Below are 19627 nucleotides of genomic sequence, written 5' to 3'. Positions count from 1 at the left end.
CAAAATTATTATTTACAAATACAGGATAACCACGGATCTAACAATGTTGACTTATTATATTAGCTTTTTGATTTTAAAAGGAAAAACAGACCCAGTCAACCAACAGCTAACAAAGGAGTACTTTAGTAGATTGATCAAATGTCAAGTTCCCCACAATTCACGAGGTGGAATAGGAAAGAGAATCACGAGAATTTTGAATTGACACATGTTAAGTGGTAAAATACGAACAATATTGTACCAAGTATTAGTTTTGATAGTCAATTTACGAGTTCCACTTAGCAGTTAATAATGTATATATATTCCTTCACTGAATTACGAAAAGCTTACTTCATTAAACATACTTCATTGGTTTCAAAATTTTAATTTATATGACATTGTTTTAATTTGAGACGTGTCAAATATTTGACATCTTTCAAATGTTGGAATATAATATTAATCATGCAGTTTATCTATAATATTATGTTTTATTTTTTATGGAATTATTATTTATTTAATTATCTAATTCAATAAATTATTATATTTTAAATAGATCATTTGTTACATATATGTCCTTTAATTATGTAGTAGACGATTTAGTGTATGAAGTCTTAGCTCATGCACATAAGTTTAATCTTCGGTTCTCATAATTAATAAAATTATGTTCACAATCAAAGATATTATTGGACAAAATGGGCAAAATATCTTAACGATGGTAACATAATATTAACGTGTAATTTATCTTGATTATGTGAGTGGTTTTACTCTAACTTCTTGTGCTAGTATACTTAGTGTATATTGAACAGACCAAGTAGAGAAAAAATATTTTTGTACTAAATATATAAAATAATTTCTCTGATAGAATTCATGACTCGACTTTGAGTTTGCTAATATCTCTCTATGTAAGTTTATAAGTTTTTATGTATAAACCCGGTCGATGAATTTTGTATCCGTCACTTAAATTTATTGACGATATCAAATCCGCCGTTGAAAAAGTGTGCCCTGGTGTCGTCTCTTGTGCTGATATTTTGGCCGTTACTGCCCGAGACTCTGTTGTCATTGTAAGTTCTTGATGTTATTAATACAACAATTTTCATTGTAAACCTCCTTTTGAATTTTCTGCTAACGCAAATTGTTGTTGTATATAATGTAGCTTGGAGAGCCTAATTGGGATGTGTTTACCCCTAAAATTGGATAATAATTAAACTTATAATGTGGTTTTAAGGACACGTGATTCCACCTAATACTAATTGATAAACGTAAAGTGTAATAGTAGAAATCGATAATAAAGTTAAGCAAACCAGTGTTTGGACGGAATTCAGCCCTCGAGTTTGAATATCCTCGAACTGATCGATGCAAGAACAGTTAGAAACATAACAATATGATGAATAAGAATATAAGCTAGAAAGTATTGTATCGCTTTGATATGCGTGAATGTAAGGTGTCTACAAAATGATCAGAACTCTCTTTATATAGCAGAGAAATCTTATCTATGGTACAATTCTAATTACGAAGGTAAAGCCCATGATTAGCCTAAACAATCACCCTTGATTTGATTTGTTCCGGAATTTCCGTCATGATCTTTGACCGGTCGCAGATATCTCGCTTTTTCATTATTGAGCTTTGCTCGAAGTCTGCCATATTAGGTCTCGATCGTTGTTGATCTCGATTTCAACAGGCACCTAGATCCTCGAACTCGATACCTTGTCTTCGTACTTTGGCCTAATCCACTACGAGGCAGACCTTCGATGCAGTTCCCTGGCCTCGATCAAATAGTGAAATCGGGTAGGCCCGGTTTTAACTGTATACAGGATGTAAAATTAGGAAGAAGAGGTGCCAGAACAACAAGCCAAGCTTCTGCAAACAGTAGCATTCCTCCCCCAACTTCTAACCTTAACCGTCTCATCTCTAGCTTCAGTGTTGTTGGCCTTTCCACCAAGGATATGCTTGCCTTATCTGGTTCGTACTCTTCTAGCGCATCTCTTCAAAAACACCTCTTAAAAATAACGCAACAAGGTCATATTTGCCGGGTAGATGTGTTACTTTTATGGGTATGGGTTGGCTAATAACCCGGATAAACAGATGCCCCCCACCTGTCCTTTTAAAGGTAGACAAGAGTATTTGTTTGACTTTAAAAGGGCAACCACAAAGATAAATAATGTTGAAAAGTATAACATGAGCTAATATGATCCTTTTCCGTAACTAGAGTAACCCGGTACAATACTCATCGTGCAAATATTCTTTATACTAGGACCGCAGGGGCGGTCCAAGGGTCAAGCCAATAAAGTAAGGGTTTTTTGGGGCAGAGCCGACGGAAGCGAGAGTGGAAGTGAGACTTGATTCTCAAGTCATTCCTAAGAGGGGTAGTTTCAAGTACCTGGGGTCGTTTATTCAGGGGTCCGGGGAGATCGACGAGGATGTCACACACCGTATAGGGGTGGGGTGGATGAAATGGAGGTTAGCGTCGGGAGTCCTGTGTGACAAGAAAGTGCCACTGTTACTGAAAGGTAAATTTTATAGGACAGTGGTTAGGCCTGCTATGTTGTATGGGACCGAGTGTTGGCCGGTGAAGATCTCACACATCCAGAGGATGAAAGTTGCAGAGATGAGGATGTTGAGGTGGATGTGCGGGCATACAAGGAAGGATAAGATTAGAAATGAAGATATTCGAGAGAAGGTGGGTGTGGCCCCCATGGAGGACAAGATGCGGGAAGCAAGACTCAGATGGTTCGGGCACATTCAGAGGAGGAACACTGATGCACCGGTGAGAAGGTGTGAACGACTGGCGGTGGTGGGTACGAGGAGAGGTAGAGGGAGACCTAAGAAGTATTGGGGAGAGGTGATCAGGCAGGATATGGCGCGACTTAGGGTTACTGAGGACATGGCCCTAAACAGGGAATTGTGGAGATCGAGCATTAAGGTTGTAGGTTAGGGGAAATTGTGATGTCTTTTTTACAGCGCACTAGAGTGAGACTAGCCAGTTAGGAATTAGTCTTAGGATGCTATTGATCAACTACTGATGATGGGCTTTATCTTCTGTGTATTAATACCTTACATCTTTCTCGTATTTCCTATATCTCTTATATTGCTGTTACTTTGTTTTTTATGGTATTTATGTTATGTTATGGATTTTATGGTATTTTATGTTGTTTTATTATGAGTCTATTGATAGTACTAATATAGTGTCTCTTGTTGCCTCTTTGAGCCGAGGGTCTCCTGGAAACAGCCTCTCTGCCCCTCGGGTAGAGGTAAGGTCTGCGTACATATTACCCTCCTCAGACCCCACTTGTGGGATTACACTGGGTTGTTGTTGTTGTTGTTGTTGTTGTTGATTTCTACACGTATTTGTATTGAGATTCCGACTAATCTAGATTCGTAACGCGTAAGGCCTAGTAAAAGAGATAACACATTTTTACAGGATTTGTTTAACCACATGACTCGAACCCAATATATCTAATTAAGGTAAGTTGAATCATATATATCTCACATTAATTTTTAGAGGTAGGGTCTAAATATATTGAGTATTTTAAAATAAAAAAATAAAATATTTTATAAAAGGTAAAGATAAAAAATAAGACATGGACTATTAAAGATAAAAAAACGGATTCTAAAGTTTATTACATGTTTTAGTGAATAATGTAAAAGGGGAATAATAATATAGGTACTTCACTAATTATGTTAATCGTAAAATTTAACTAATAAAAAGTTTATTTTCGCGACAAATGTTTAGAGGAGTGATTCTCTTTTTCCAATTAAAAGTTATATTGTTCTCCGTAGAAAGAAAAGAGTTTTATTTTTTCTATACAAAAAACAAGAGTGGAAGAATATTATTGAATAAAACTATATTTGCATTTTTTTTCCCTTCAGGTTTCAAACGTTTCAATAAGTATATTAGAACATCAAAAATAATTTTGAAATCACTCAACTTCTTGAATATGGTTCTATTATCTAAGATCAACAATATCTTAGGAGATATTAAATTGGAGTATTATTAATAAAAAGAAACTATTAACAACTTTACATTTTAAAAAAGTAGAAAAATAAATTTTAATTAAAAATATAAATGAATTATTATTATTTTTTTCTTTTGCAAGGCCCCAGATTAAAAATTGATTTTAGGCCACACATCTTTTTAAATTGCCCGGTATGACAGATATAAACAAATTACTCAAATTCTTTCTAATAGGCAATTTTGTGGTTATGTTTGTCAGGAGCTCACACCATTGGACAAGCAAGGTGCACTAGTTTCAGGGGACGCAGATTCAACGAGACCAATAACTTGGATTCATCACTAACAAAAACCAGGCAAAACAACTGCCCAAAAAACTTAGGCTCAGGGGACGACAATTTGGCGCCTCTTGATCTTCAGACTCCTACATATTTGGACAACCATTATTTCATAAACCTTGTAAGCAAAAAGGGTTTGCTCCACTCTGATCAGCAGCTCTTCAACGGCGGATCGGCCGATTCAACTGTGAAATCATACAGCGACAACCCCAGCAGTTTCGCTACTGATTTGGTGACTGCCATGATTAAGATGGGTGACATCCGTCCCCTTACTGGATCTAAAGGAGAGATCAGGAAGAATTGCAAGAGGATCAACTAATTTTGCTTCTTTAATTTGCTTATATGAAAATCTGTTGATTTGGAATCTTCTATTTCTCGTGTTCTTTTTTATTTTGACTTCTCAATTTTATAGCCTGTTTGGTCAAGCTTTTTTTTGGTCAAAAGTGTTTTCTTTTGTGGCTAAAATCACTTTTGGCCAAAAATTGAGGCGTTTGGCCAAGCTTTTGAAAGGAAAAAGAAATTACTTTTGAGGAGAAGCAGAAGCAGTTTTGGAGAAGCAGAAAAAAGTAGCTTCTTTTCGAAAACACTTTTTTGAGAAACACTTTTGATAAAAATACACTTAAAAGCAGTTTTTTAAAGTTTGGCCAAACACTAATTGCAGCTCAGAAGTGTTTTTCAAACTAATTAGCCGAACACAAACTGTTTCTCACCAAAAGTACATTTGAAAAAAAAACACTTTTCAAAATAAGCTGATTTTTGTAGCTTGGCCAAACGGGATATTAGTTTTGTTTCTTGATTTGTAGGCTTAATGGCTGTCACTCCGTTACAGCTTAAAGTGCCAGTTTTTTCTACACTTGCAATGTGCTATATTTGTGTCGTGTTTGATTTTTATGAATAAAATACATATTTTTGTTAAAACTTCCAAGACAAACTGGACTCAGTAGTCGTTATACTTTTGAATTTTATGGTAGAGTGCTCAAACATTTTCTCTCATATGACCATCTCATGTGAGATGTGACATAGGAAAAATGTGACATGAAGAAAAATCTTTAAAATCCCTCCCTCTACCTTTAGTGGTAAACAACCTGCGCATAAGTGATAGTGGTGCTGTCATAACCCAAACAATATTTTATCTTAATTTTGGATAGAAGTCTCGTGGTGTTTATGGTCAAGTATTCATTAAGTGTTTTACTCTTTTACTGAGCCGGCCCAAAATGAATGTGCAATATATTTGTCGAGTCCGTCAATTTTCGAATACCGAAGAATCAAACCAAAACTTTACGATAAAAACATGAGGGGGCAAAATATGTAGCTTCAATGCCTAACCACTAGGCGTAATTCTTGCAAGGGATATAGATATACTAGTTTTGGTGGCTCTCCCAGAAAATTGGATTGGGAAAAATCTCTGGCTCCTTGCAAAGCACAAGACAACATTGTAGTCTTGACCATGTTTGTTGACTTGCTTGTCCGAGAAGGAGACAAGATGTTGACTTATTATATGGGATATTTTGATTTAAAAAGGAAAAACAGACCCAGTCAACTAACAACTAACAAAGGAGTACTTTTGTAGATTGATCAAATGTCAAGTTCCCCATAATTCACGAGATGGACTAGGAAAAAGAATCACGAGAATTTTGAATTGACACATGTTAAGTGGTAAAATACGAACAATATTGTACCAAGTATAAGTTTTGATAGTCAATTTGTGAGTTCCACTTAGCAGTTAATAATGTATATATATTCCTTCATTGAATTACGAAGAGCTTACTTCATTAAACATACTTCATGTTTCAAATTTTCAATTTATATGACATAGTTTTAATTTGAGACGTTTCAAATATTTGACATTTTTTTAATGTTGGGATATACTATTAACCATGCAGTTTAACTATAGTATTATGTTTTATATTTTATGGAACAATTGTTTATTTAGTTTATCCAATTCAATAAATTATTATTTTAAATATATCATTTGTTACATGTGTGTCCTTTAATTATGCAGTAGACGATTTAGTGTATGGAGTCTTAGCTCATGCACAGAAGATTAAATTGTCGGTTCTCATAATTAATAAAATTATATTCACTATCAAAGATATTGTTGGGCAAAGTATCTTGATGATTGTAGCACAAGATTAAAGTATAATTTATCTTGATTATGAGAGTGGTTTTACTCCAACTTCTTGTGCAAGTATACTTAGTGTATATTGAATTGACCGAGTAGAGAACACATATTTGTGTACTAAATATATAAAATAATTTCTCTGATTCATTAAATTAGCTTATACTCCTAATCTTGATATAGTTATTATGATCAATGTGATTCGTTTATTATTTTGATTATCAAAAGATACAACTCTATTTTGAGTTAGTATATGTCTAATAGGTTGGACAATAATGAATGACATTTGTGAAATAATAATTAGTTGATAGAATCCATGACTCGATCTTGAGTTTGATGATACCCCTTTATGTAAGCTTATAAGTTTTCATGTGTAAACCCGATCGGTTGATTTTGTATCTGTTACATGAAATAGTTTAAGCGGAATTATAAAGGATTTATTATTTGATTAAATTAAATTAACAATGATTTAGTTTAATAATTGGTATTTGTAATTTTAACATGGGGAGTTAAAATAAGTGTGGGTGAATTTTGAAATTCATATTGAGGAGTTAATTACAGTTTTTAGTGGGAAAAAATGTGATTAATTATAATAGGATTTAATTCACTCCAAAATTTTGAATTCATACTATAATTGGTAACCTCTTATTATTTCTATGGTCCATGTTATGCCTAGTAAAAAACTAATAGACTTGAGAAGGAAGTTACTTGGGAGAAAAGTTCTCTACTTGGAGTAGAATCCTACACGTTTTTGGCTAAAAATTTCCTGTACTATATATAGAATACTGGTTTCACCCAAATAACTGACTCTTCAGCATGGTAATATTTGTCCACACAAGTATTCCCTATAAGGCTAAGTAGGATCATAGCAGAAGACTGCAGTCCTGAATTCTTGTCCTGCGAACGAGTTGTGCAACAATTTTGAAAGGTTAGTGCTTCTAATCTCTGTTATTAATTCATTGTCTAGATTACATGTGTGTGATACCGATATTTATGCTTGCTTCTGCTGCGCATGTTCTAACAATTGGTATTAGACGTTATCTTACATCTAACTAGATAATGTATTAATACAGAATGAATAGAGTAAACTTAAAACATGATGTTCAATTATACATGTTTGTTGTGTTTTATTCTATAAAAATAGTGTTGTTTTCTCAAAATCGGGACTGTTTTTTGTAATATTTTGCGTTCTAAAATCATGGATTAACATAAATAAGTATGATATATGATATGGATGAGTCAAAAATATTTAGAACCCTAAAACGCTAAAAATCGATTTTCTGCCAATTTGTCATGGTTTTGAAAATCTGTTTTCATGTTGAACTCTGATTGACCTCATATTTGGAAATTTCATCGGAAACAACTTAGTGAGCAATATACATCAGCTTCGCTCATGACGTACATCATTTTTCGGACATTCAGGGTCGTTTAGATGTGGGTTTGGCCATTTTTCTATTTTCTAAAAAAAATTAATAAAAACAAATTCGAAAATAGTGGTGGTAGGGTTCAATCTCTATGGTATCCATTCATGTTTTATAGTAATATAATAAGTTTATATATCAACATAGGTCTTCTTCCACATCGAATAGATTCATTATGGATAATTACTATATTTTGCCTCTAGTTGTTTGAGAACTTGTATTAACTCTCCAACTGAGTTACATGTTGATTCAATGAAACTAGGGTCTTTGTAAAAATGATATCTACCTATCTTAAATTAACAGTTTATTCTCCATATGAGTTGGTCCTGTTTTAATTTATGGGGGTGAATTATCTGACATGACTCATATATTTTGCATGAATAGTTAAGTTTCCCTATCAATCAAACTGTTAAATGAGCATGGTTATAGCACTACTAGAAAATATCAATTTTCCGACCACCATTGCCGTCGCAAATCGGATGGAAATCACTTATTTCTGACGAAAATAAAGTGGTCGGAATATAGATGGTTGCAAAAAAAATTCGAGTAAAATGGCCAGAAATTTGCGACCAAAATAGTCACAAAGAGGAAGAAACTAGGAGACCTACTGAATTTGACTTTTTCGACCGAAACGGTCGGTGATCTTGCGACCGAATCTATCACACATTTAATAAATTATTAATAATTTCTTGAAAGTTCGGACTGTTTTGGTCGGTAATTTTAATAATTAATTAAATTAAATTCATAATTTTCGACCAAATTGGTCGGAAAAATTAAAATTAAATTAAAAAATAATTAATTTTTCTTATCACTTCAGTCGTAAATTTGGGAATTCCCAGTTAAGTTTTTTGACCAAAGTAGTCGGAAATCAGTCGAAAAATCTGAATTTTTTCAGCAGTATTCTATTGCCTTTTAAGATACACCACCTGCAATTCAAAACCAATCATCCAACCAATTTAATCATTCAAATATTAAACCAATTATTCAACAAACCAACAAAACATCAAGTATTAAACTACCAAACTATACAACGTACACTTTCAAACAAATGTAAACTCATCTATTAAAACACATTAAAGTATAAAAACTTCAACCAAATGATGTTCAAGTCTAAAACACATAATCCAAGTATAAAACCAACCAAGCGGGAACCAACAAAGTCTATACTCATATTAAATTCAAAATTAGTACTACCGATCATCATCGATTTAAGTCTCCTCATTGTTAGATTCTTCCATTGTATGTTGTTTTCCATGGTTTACTACGAATGTCTGTATCATACTTATTGTTTCTTGAGCATTATTCCATTATTGAGACAATTCATCGATTTGCGTCCGTAGTTTCTCAATTTCTTCGGGTGAAGCAGAAACACCACTAAATAATGTGGGTGAATGACGGCTGCGCTCCAAGTCCGTAGACTCTACCTTTATTTATTTTCATGAGAAATAAAAATAATATTTAAATGAGCAAGAGAAGAAGCATACAACTTGTGAAAAATAATGTTAAAACGAAGTCATATATAAAAAATTACTAAAATATATTATACCTTTATTTAATCCACCGGCTTCCTGTGTCTATATCGAAGTCATATTTTCGGGCATCGATTGAGAATCGGGCTGAGTTTGTTGCCACTCCTCCATTCTTCTATGATACCCTTCCTGAAATTTTATTGACAAACATTATATAAACGAATTAATCTTAACCAATAATAAAGGTAGTATTGTTAGAATCTTAGATATGTTTCTGATGCACGCGGTTCGATCCATGCTTCTCTTGTACCATCCTCTTCTTCTTATGTGTCTCCTTAAAGACAGTAGCATGAGACACATCTCCTCATGTTCCTTTTCCTTTCAAAATATAAAATAGAGAAATTTTCATAAAGTACTATCTTTTAGTGGTAATTAGTTATTTATAGATACCATTTGCTATATTACGGATTGTAGATATGTTTTCTGTTGTTATAAGATGTATTAGATGTATTTAAGCTATTGTATTCATGAATACAGTAGCAAAAATAGGCATGAATCAGGGAAATCCAACTAATCAGTTGTTGTATTCGAGTGTATTCAACTGTATTCATGGCGTGAAACATGGGATTACAGCTGGACAGATTATTGTATTCAACTGTATTCGACTGTATTCACGGCGTGAAATAGGGGATTACACCGTTTTTAAATGGAAAGTGAATCAATTAACATAATATATACTCCTAATATAACTCAACAAACTCAATTATAACACACAAATTTTGTATTCCAATTATAAAAAAGATTCTCAATCGAAAAATACCCCCAAAATATAGCAATCTTCAGAGAACTTATATAATACATCTGAATACACAAATTATATCAATTAAAAAAATCATATGAATATATTCATGGCATATAGCGAGAGAGTGAATATAGTGAAATACATAGAATACAACGGGATACATTGAAATACAATTAAAAAAAGATAGTGAATACAATGAAATACATGGAATACAGCGAGATACATTGAATTACAATGAATACATGAAAATACAGCGTGATACATTGAAAATACATTAAAATATATTAACAAAAAATCAAGTTGCTCATCCCCAAACTCCGTCGTCTTTATTCAAGAACAAACCCTAATTTCTGGCGAATCCGCCGCCGAGCAAAAACCTTGAATCTCACTGTTCCCACGCATCCTGTACAGTAGCCGAGCAAAAATCATGGCAAGACAGTAATGAGTTCTGGTGGCAGAATAAGGACTCTGTTAAAGCTTGAATCTTGTATTGAAGATGACGGAAGTTGAGAAAGGTTTGTGGGTTTGCTGTGTTGTGCGCGTCGATCGGAGGCGTCATGTCATCCCTATAACTCTAACACATCCCAACGGTTGAATGCTTCAACCTCTTCGTGGATTCCGAAAACACAAAACTCATATCAAATAGGTTGCTTCACTTCTCTTTCAGCTTTCTTCTTTTCCCATAAAAGTTCAAGAGTTTCAGCAACATACTACAAAAGCAACATATATTAGCCAAGATTTATCTTCAGCTATATTCTCTGGTGTTGAAAAATCAGTAAAGTATGGGTCTTTAAGCTTTCTGAGTAATAAAGGTAAGATTTTGCATAACCCTTGAGAAGTCTTTGTGGTATACCAGGCAAAATTACCATTTGTGACTGATGGTAGGTGATGTGGGTGAGAGGAATTTTGATATTGAGCATCGTGTTTTCAAGAAATGAGGGAAGAGAATGACATGTAACAAAGTAGAGAGAGAAAGAAAATAGTGTAACTGAATAGCGTATTTAGTGGCTTAGGGGTAGGAGGTAACCAAATTAGATATTTTGCTATAAACATTAAAAAGTATCTATAGAATATAATTTTTTAAAATGGTATTTATTTAAAATAAATAAGGTGTTAACCTTTGCTATAGGAAAATTCCTAAAAAATATAAGTTTATTACTTGAATGTCATATAAGTAAAGCTAAGTAAAATTTTATAAATAACTTACCAATCTCAATCGATGGGCCGCGAAACTGATTGAACCTCCGGTGTGCAATGAGCCACCTTTACCGGAGGCTCTATTTGTCTTCTCATTTTCACTCCTCTGTGTCTATTCTTCGGTATTCTAATTCGCCAATAGTTGAGACCAGACATCTTCACGCAATCACAAAGGCCTTCTCCCACCTTTCCGAGCAACAAAGTGAGTATCTTTAATTCTTTTCTGAGCTCTCTTCTCGAAAATTTTTATTCATCAGATTTTCATGCTGAGGCTGCCATACACACTTAGTCTATAATTAAAATAAATGTTAGACGAACACAATAAATATTATATAAATTATATTTATTCGTATCTTAAATTGAAACCACATATTCAATCTGATTAAGTATGGAGTCTCTCTCCAAGAATTTCACGGCTCATGGGAAAATGGCTTCACAACTTCCACAACTATATGTGTGGCCTAAAAGGATGGCAAAAACCTATATTATATGTAAAATAAATATTCTCTAAATATATGTAGATCTTTATTATAATAATTAAAAATTAAAAAATTACTTACCCGTCCCCATGGGGTACAATAATCAATCGATGCATATGATCGTACTCTATAGTCTTTCCAGCATATTGTCTCCGTGAAGAGCAACTGAAGCAACACTAGTAGATGGGGATGCAGCCGTCTGAGATCCTCCAATATCAAGTCTAGAAATACTAGGAGTAGATGATGGAGATGATAATGAAGTGGACGATGATGGAGGCACAAAAGATGAACCATCATAACTGTTCTGGGATGGAATCAATGGTCAGCCATCATGCTGACTAGCAAGGAAACGAGGACTCAAAGATGAAAAATTAGGCGTGGGCATAAAATTAATAGTAGTGGAGGCTAAGGTTGAACCACCCTGGGTCGGCATGGAATAATACTGCACTGTGCTAGCCGGGGGAGAGGGGAGGGGGGACTCTAAAAAACTCAGGTAGTAATGCAGTCGTCGATTGAGAAGGACGAGAAAAACTAGGAGGAGGACTCATTCTAGGCATGTGTGGAGGAATGTGATCACTCGTGGATGACAAAATATTTTTTTTCTTCTTAGATTTTTTTCAGTTCTTTACCTTTAGAAGCCATATGTGCAAATTAAGTAAAATAAAATATGCTAATAATATAAAATAATTCTTCTACATATTTTAACAGGTAAAAAAAGAACATATATAAAGTACAACAAGATATAAAAATAAAATAATAACATAAGAAATTAAACAAGTCATAAAACACACAAACAACTCAATCCTCATCGCTTTCTTCATATTGATAATATTCATTTCATCATTATTTTTTTATTTTCATCATATAATTCTTCATCCTCGCTTGCTTCATATTTATCACTTGAATCTCCATCCTCGTTTGCCATGGATGTTCCTTCTTCATAATCACTTTGATTTGATTTATGGACCGAAGGCTCGAATTCCTCATAAAGGCCTTCACTATCATGCAATTCACCTGCTAGTTCATCATCCACCATTGCTTCCACACTTGAATATCATTCTGGTATGTTACATCTAATGCATCCTCGACCTTAACTCTACCCATAAGATTTATTTTTATCACTACCCGCCATACAACCTTCTTCTTGCACAAAGGATAAGGTACGTAATATATATGTTTCACATGTTGTGCTATGATAAATGGGTCATAGAGTCTATACCTCTATGTGTGCTTTATTTCAACTATTTTATACTGCGGATGCACCTTTATATCTCTAGTATGTGTTGGATCATACCATTTACACTTAAAGAGTACCGACCTTTTTTCGGCCAACCAACACTATACTCGAGTTCTAATATCTGTTGGAGCACACCATAATAATCAACACCACCATTAGCTTTCACACACACGCCACTATTATTAGTTTTTTTGCCCCTGCACTATTCTTCTGTATGAAACTTGTACCCATTTACGGAGTACTTAGACATCATTCTGACCTTAGGGCTAGGTCCCCATGCAATGTCACGCAAAAATTGATCATTTATGCCATTATCTGGATTATGAACCTAGATCAAACCCAATATATAGATGTCAACTTTCCTTCTTTCATGTGAACAAACCTAGATAAGTTTGATGCATACCCATCAGGCATCCTCAAATTATTAACCCAATCAAAAATCTCTCTTCTTTCATCCAAAGTGGATGTGTAACTGGCCTTAGGCTTCTGAATCTTGTTGTTCAAGTATGTCAAGTACAACTCAGCCCACCTACAATATTCTTTCAAATCCATCCTGGCCTTCATGTTATCTTTTGTCTTGTTGCTTACATCCATCATAGTATTAAACAAGTTATCAAAAAAGTTCATCTCAATATGCATAACAACAAGATTATGCCGAAGAAGATTGTGCTTCCAATAAGGTAACTCCAAGAAAATGCTCTATTTTGTCCAGTTGTGTGTTACACCATATCCCGGTATCTTATTAGGCAATGGATACTCTGTTACCTTAGGTAGACCCCTAACTCTGTTCCAAATCTTTTCAGGCGACAAGACATGTGGTGGCTCCTCATAATCAGTTTTGTTCTTCATAGGTGCACTAGTATTTCTCCTAAAGTCATGACCCATTAGCAAGAAGCAGCGATGACAGTCAAACCATGTGTTATTGCTTCCATGTTTCAATGTGAATGCCTTTGTGTCTTCCATACAAGTCGGGCAAGCTAACTTTCCGACAGTTGACCACCCAGATATCATTCCATAAGTAGAAAAATCATTTATAGTCCACATCAAAGCAGCACGGAGCCTGAAGTTTTTCTTAGTTGATACATCATATGTTTCCACACCTTCATGTCACAATAACTTCAATTCATCAATTAGGGGCTGCATGTATACATTAATCAATTTTCTTGGATTACGTGGACCTGGAACAACACAAGTTAGAAACAAATATTGACTTGTCATACATAATTCAGGCCATAGATTATACTGTGTAACAAACACTGGCCAACATGAATATGGTGTAGTAGACACTGCAAATCGAGTGAATCCATCAACACCTAATCCCAGCCTAATATTTCTTGGTTCACCGGTAAAGTCTGGGAACACCCTATCAAAATGCTTCCATGCTTCTCCATCTGACAGATGACATAGGACACCATCTAACCTTCTATGTTCGTAATGTCATCTCATATGAGGAGCAGAATTCATTGATGCATACAAACTCTTTAACCTTGTTATAAGGGGTAAGTAGTGCATCGCCTTCACTGGAACCTTCTACTGTTTAGCATTTATGACTTCTTTGTAATGCGGCTGGTTACAAAATTTGCAATTTTCTAAAGTTGCATCATACTTATAGAATACATGCAACCTTTCTCACAACAATCAATCCTCTCCGATGAAAGACCCAACTTGGAAATCAATTTCTTTGCCGTGTAAATATCTTTGGGCAAGTCAATCATGGTCAGATTAAGTTCATTCATAAGGCTAATGATAGAATCCATGCCCACTTGAGAAATAGAATTATCCGATTTAATACTTAGTAATCTAACCGCAACAGACAACTTGGAATGCGTTGCGCCTTCATGAAGCGGACAACTAGCTTCCTCTAACTATTTGAAGAAGCTCTTAGCCTCATCATTTGGTTCGTATTGAGCCCCAATGAACATCTCAAAAGCATCTCATCATTTCTTAAATCTAGAATTTTCAACATTAATATTCTCTGCTATAGTACTACCTTCTTCACCACCAGATGAGTTCTGAAAACGAACATCATCTACGCTAGTATGACTCTCTTGTCATGACACAAAATCCAACTAGTCGTGATGACACCTAATCCAACCCTCTAGGTAAGCCAATTAACAACAATCCGATTCAATTGAGATTCATTGAGAAAATAAATGATGAAATAACTGAACTTTTATACAATAACCCAAGGACTGGTAGTACAAATCGCGAGCTTCTAAGATTTAGAGTTTACAAAGCTGGTATGAAATAAATACATCTGTTCGAAATATACATAAACAAATTAATAATTCTAAAGCTACCAAGAACAAGAGGGAGCTAGAACCGGAATGCAGGTACATCTTCAATGCTAGCTCTTACCATGCACAACAATATCAGCTCCAAAATATGCACCCAAGGTGTAGAAGTGTAGTATGAGTACAACCGACCACATGTTCTCAATAAGTAACAAACTTAATCTTAGGTTGAAAGCAGTGACGAGCTTGGACAACGGTCAAAATCCAACACCAATATCCAACAACAAGTCATAACACATAATAAAAGTAGTACAAGAAATAACTCAAGGATAGGATGCTCAGCTCGTTCACAGTTACGGAAAATAGGCATACTTTTCAAGCATAACAATAAAACCCAAATCTTTCACCGAAATCACCAAAATATGAGTAAGTCAGAAATCTATGACTTTTCCCAAAACTTTCAACAACAAATAAGAAGTTTCAACCTTAGATAGCATGAGGAAAGTACATCTCTATACCTACATGTCAATGTTCATGTGAGGTCATAAATGTCACAAGATTGTGTAGCATGAAGAAATGCATCTCCATGCATGTATGTCAAGTATGCATGTCAAATGCAATGCATCAAAGTGATGAACTCATATACTCACACTCTTAGAGTACTCAATATCACTGCCTCACACTCCTACTCCTCACGCTCAATTACTCAGCACACACAGTCACTTAGATACTAGCGCTCATTGTTGGTATGTCCGACTCCGGAGGGGAGGATCCTGCCCAAGGGCTAATAAAACCTGCTGCGGTGCGCAAACCGATCCCATTATGAATCAATAATACCTGATGCGCGCATGAAGCCTGATCCTATCATGAGTCAATAGTACAAGCTACGGCGTGCAACCCGATCCCATCAATAACACTCACAAACAGGCCCTCGGCTTCACTCGGTCATCAATCTCTTTAGTCTCTCGGGCTTGCAAATCTCATGCCAATCAGCTCAAAAAATGATAACATGATGTGACAACAAATAATAAGAGAGACTGAGATATGATATGCAATCGACTGACTATGACTGCGCATGTACTTGCAATTTAAGCAAATAACTCAATAGCAGAAATGACCTTAGTAGGTCCCAAAAGAATAAGTACATGGCCTAAACATGATTTCTAACATGGATCACAGCTTAATTATACTAACATGTAGGAATTTCATATATATAAACAAGATAAATAGCTACATAGTACCACACAATCAACCGAGTCACAATTCACCCGGTACATGCCCATATGTCCGTCACCTAGCATGTGTGTCACCTCAACCACAAACATATAACACGTATATTCAGGGTTCATGACGAGCTTGAAACACACACTAAAATATGCTCGCTAGTCGAATATAGTAAATTAAAATATCGTATCCACAGGGATTGGAGTTAAACAGTATTACCGTAGTTTATAACTATATTACTATCTAGGATAATCAACAATGGAGATTTATGTGATTTAAACTAAAGTTAAATAAGAGTCTAAACTATCGGCTAATGACAATACCAAGCTATATACAGCTAAAATCAGAGAGTCCGATTTTGTGATCAATATGGCATTTCGCAACCCGTCTTCAGAAGCCTCGAGGCACAACTCAAGGATTGACCCCGAGGGTTCCCTATACTCGACCTCGGGGAAATGCAAATCAGTGGCTATCTTAGACAAGCGGGAAATTCTCAAAAGGCACATGGTTAAAACTGACCAAGTCTACAAGAATAGTATATGTCAGTACCGTGACATTAAATAGCTGTACCAGCTGCATATCTTTATAATAAATGCATATGTACTATGTTGGAATTCCCCCTACTATATAAAGGGGACCCTTGTTATTTTGTTAAGGGATGATATTAAATACAAGAACAAGAACATTCTCTGCTCTTCAACTTAAACATATTTTGTTGTCGCTCCTTTGAATTTATTGCTTACATTTACTGAGTTTTTATTGATTGTTCTTCAGTTATTACTCATCATTAATCATAAAGAGCCATTATTGAGGCCTTTGGAGCTATTAGTCCTTCATCGATCATCCTCAGTCAAGCTTATTAGCTCAACCTCGAGGCCCAGCTTAGGCCAGCTCGAGACCCCGATTCACCCCGACCCACGACCGTTCGGTTTGAATAACAATACTACTTCTCACTCTTACCTTACTTTCCTAGCTCTTATCTTACCTTTTTAGCTCACACATAGCATTTATTTCCTAACAACTAGCATTAAAATAAATCACGTATTTTTAGAACCACAAAATCAAATGTAATTGTAATTACCATTTTCAAGGTAAACAGTTTGGTGCCCACCGTGGGGCTAAAAATAATAGTGATTGTTTTCGTGCTGGTTTATTGAAAATGCAAGTTATTCTTCACACTTTTTCTTGCCCAGGAATTTTTGATTTCAGGTCAAAATGTCTAACTCAGTGAATGCACATAAAAACAACGGTCCTGAGGACCATTGAGAGAATGGTGTAGCTGTTCCAGATATTGGTGTACCACCGCAAAACCCTGAGGATGCACCAGAGCCAATCCCCGTGGATATGGTCTCATGCAATGCCCAACATGTCGATATAAGCTCCCACACTGACGAGAGTATATGCTACGAAAACAAACAAGAAGCTCAGAGAACCCCAGCTTGGGAGGAATGAGAGGTTAGCCTTCACGACATTTTTGAGATGTTGCAGGCACAACAGCTGGCGATTGCTCAACTGCAAAGCCACCAAATAACTCCAAGCATAGCAGCACCGGAAACGGCTTTTCGGGCTGAACAGGTACCAGAAAGATCGAGCAACAACAGGTCAGAAGCCGACCCTACTATTATGAAGATGCTCGAGGACCTCAAAAAGAGGATTGAATTGGGCAAAAAGAAGATAGAAACTAATGACAAAAAGGTGGAGACCTATAATTCAAGGGTCGATCAGATCCCGGGCGCACCCCCGATATTGTAGGGTGTAGACTCAAAGAAATTCGTACAAAAGCCATTCTCGTCGAGTGCTACTCCAAAGTCCATCCCGAAGAAATTCAGAATGCCCGATCTCCCGAAGTACAACGGGACCTCGGACCCCAACGAGCACATCACTGCTTACACTTGTGCTGCAAAGGGAAATGACCTGAAGGACGATGAAATTGAATCCGTCTTGTTGAAAAAATTCAGAGAAACACTTTCAAAGGGGGCTATGATGTGGTATCACAGCCTATCCCTGAATTCAATAGACTCATTTGCCATGCTGGCAAATTCTTTTATAAAGGCACATGTCGGTGTCATCAAGGTTGCTACAAGGAAATCCGGCATCTTCAAAATCAAAAAGAGAGAAAATGAGATGCTACAATAATTTGTATCTCATTTTCAAATGAAGCGAATGGAATTACCACCAGTCTCCGATGACTGGGCAGTACAGGCCTTCACCTAAGGTTTGAACGAACGAAGCTCGATAGCTTCAAAGTAGCTAAAGTAGAACTTGGTTGAATATCCCGCCGTGACTTGGGTGGATGTCCACAACCGGTATCAATCAAAGATTAGGGTTGAGGACGACCAACAAGGAGGCCCCTCGGGCTCGGTATATCCCAGTAGGCTTCTGACAAAAGAACCAAGGCCAAACAAGGAAAGATACCAACCATACATTGAAGATCGAAGAAACGCCCCAAGGCGTCAGATACCCTAGAAAAACCGAAAGGCAGGTTGAGCTCAGAATCCTCGGAGACTCGTGAGCATAACCGGATTCGATAGACACACAGGACAGACAGAGGCACCCATATTATCTGAGTACAACTTCTACATTGAAGTTTCAGACATTGTATCAGTCATAGGTAAAATCAAAGACACCAGGTGGCCAAAACCCGTACTATCAAATCCGTCTCAAAGGAACCCTAACATGGTGTGCGAATTTCACGGCACACACAGTCATAGGACCGAAGATTGCAGACAGCTCCAAGAAGAAGTTGCCCAACTAATCAACAAAGGGCATCTCCGAGAATTCCTCAGCGACCGAGAGAAAAATCAATTTGGGAAAGAGAAGCAAACAGGAAAAATGAAACAGAAGAGCCACAACATGTCATCCACATGATCGTTGGAGGAATCAACATCCCACATGAACCCATTGTCAAGCGAACAAAAATATCCATCACCAGGGAAAAGCGAACTTGAGGTTACATACCCGATGACGCTCTCACATTCAGTGAAAAGGACACCGAGGTCCTATCTCAGCCTCATAACGATGCATTGGTAATTTTTTTTCTTGTGAATATATTTCAAGTTAAACGTGTGCTTGTGGATACAGGTAGCTCGGCCAACATTATCAAGTCAAGGGTGGTGGAGCAGCTCGAACTACTCGACCAGATTGTGCCCGCCTCTCGAGTCCTCAACGGATTTAACATGGCA

General features: G+C 35.9%; 1 protein-coding gene across 1 annotated transcript; it reads left to right on the top strand.

The window, feature by feature from the left end:
• Positions 1 to 941: 941 nt before the first annotated feature.
• On the top strand, positions 942 to 5135 carry LOC104225951 (peroxidase 4-like; the record flags this gene model as incomplete). Its single annotated transcript, XM_009777826.2, has 4 exons — positions 942 to 1037; positions 1130 to 1150; positions 1788 to 1935; positions 4188 to 5135. Coding segments are annotated over 4 exons (660 nt in total), but the record flags the coding sequence as incomplete, so codon positions are not given.
• Positions 5136 to 19627: the final 14492 nt, after the last annotated feature.

This window comes from Nicotiana sylvestris, chromosome 3, assembly GCF_000393655.2.
Source record: "Nicotiana sylvestris chromosome 3, ASM39365v2, whole genome shotgun sequence".
In the NCBI taxonomy this organism is placed as follows: Eukaryota; Viridiplantae; Streptophyta; class Magnoliopsida; order Solanales; family Solanaceae; genus Nicotiana; species Nicotiana sylvestris.
The sequence above is the reverse complement of the archived record's forward strand: the minus strand, read 5'-3'. Positions and strand labels throughout refer to the sequence as shown.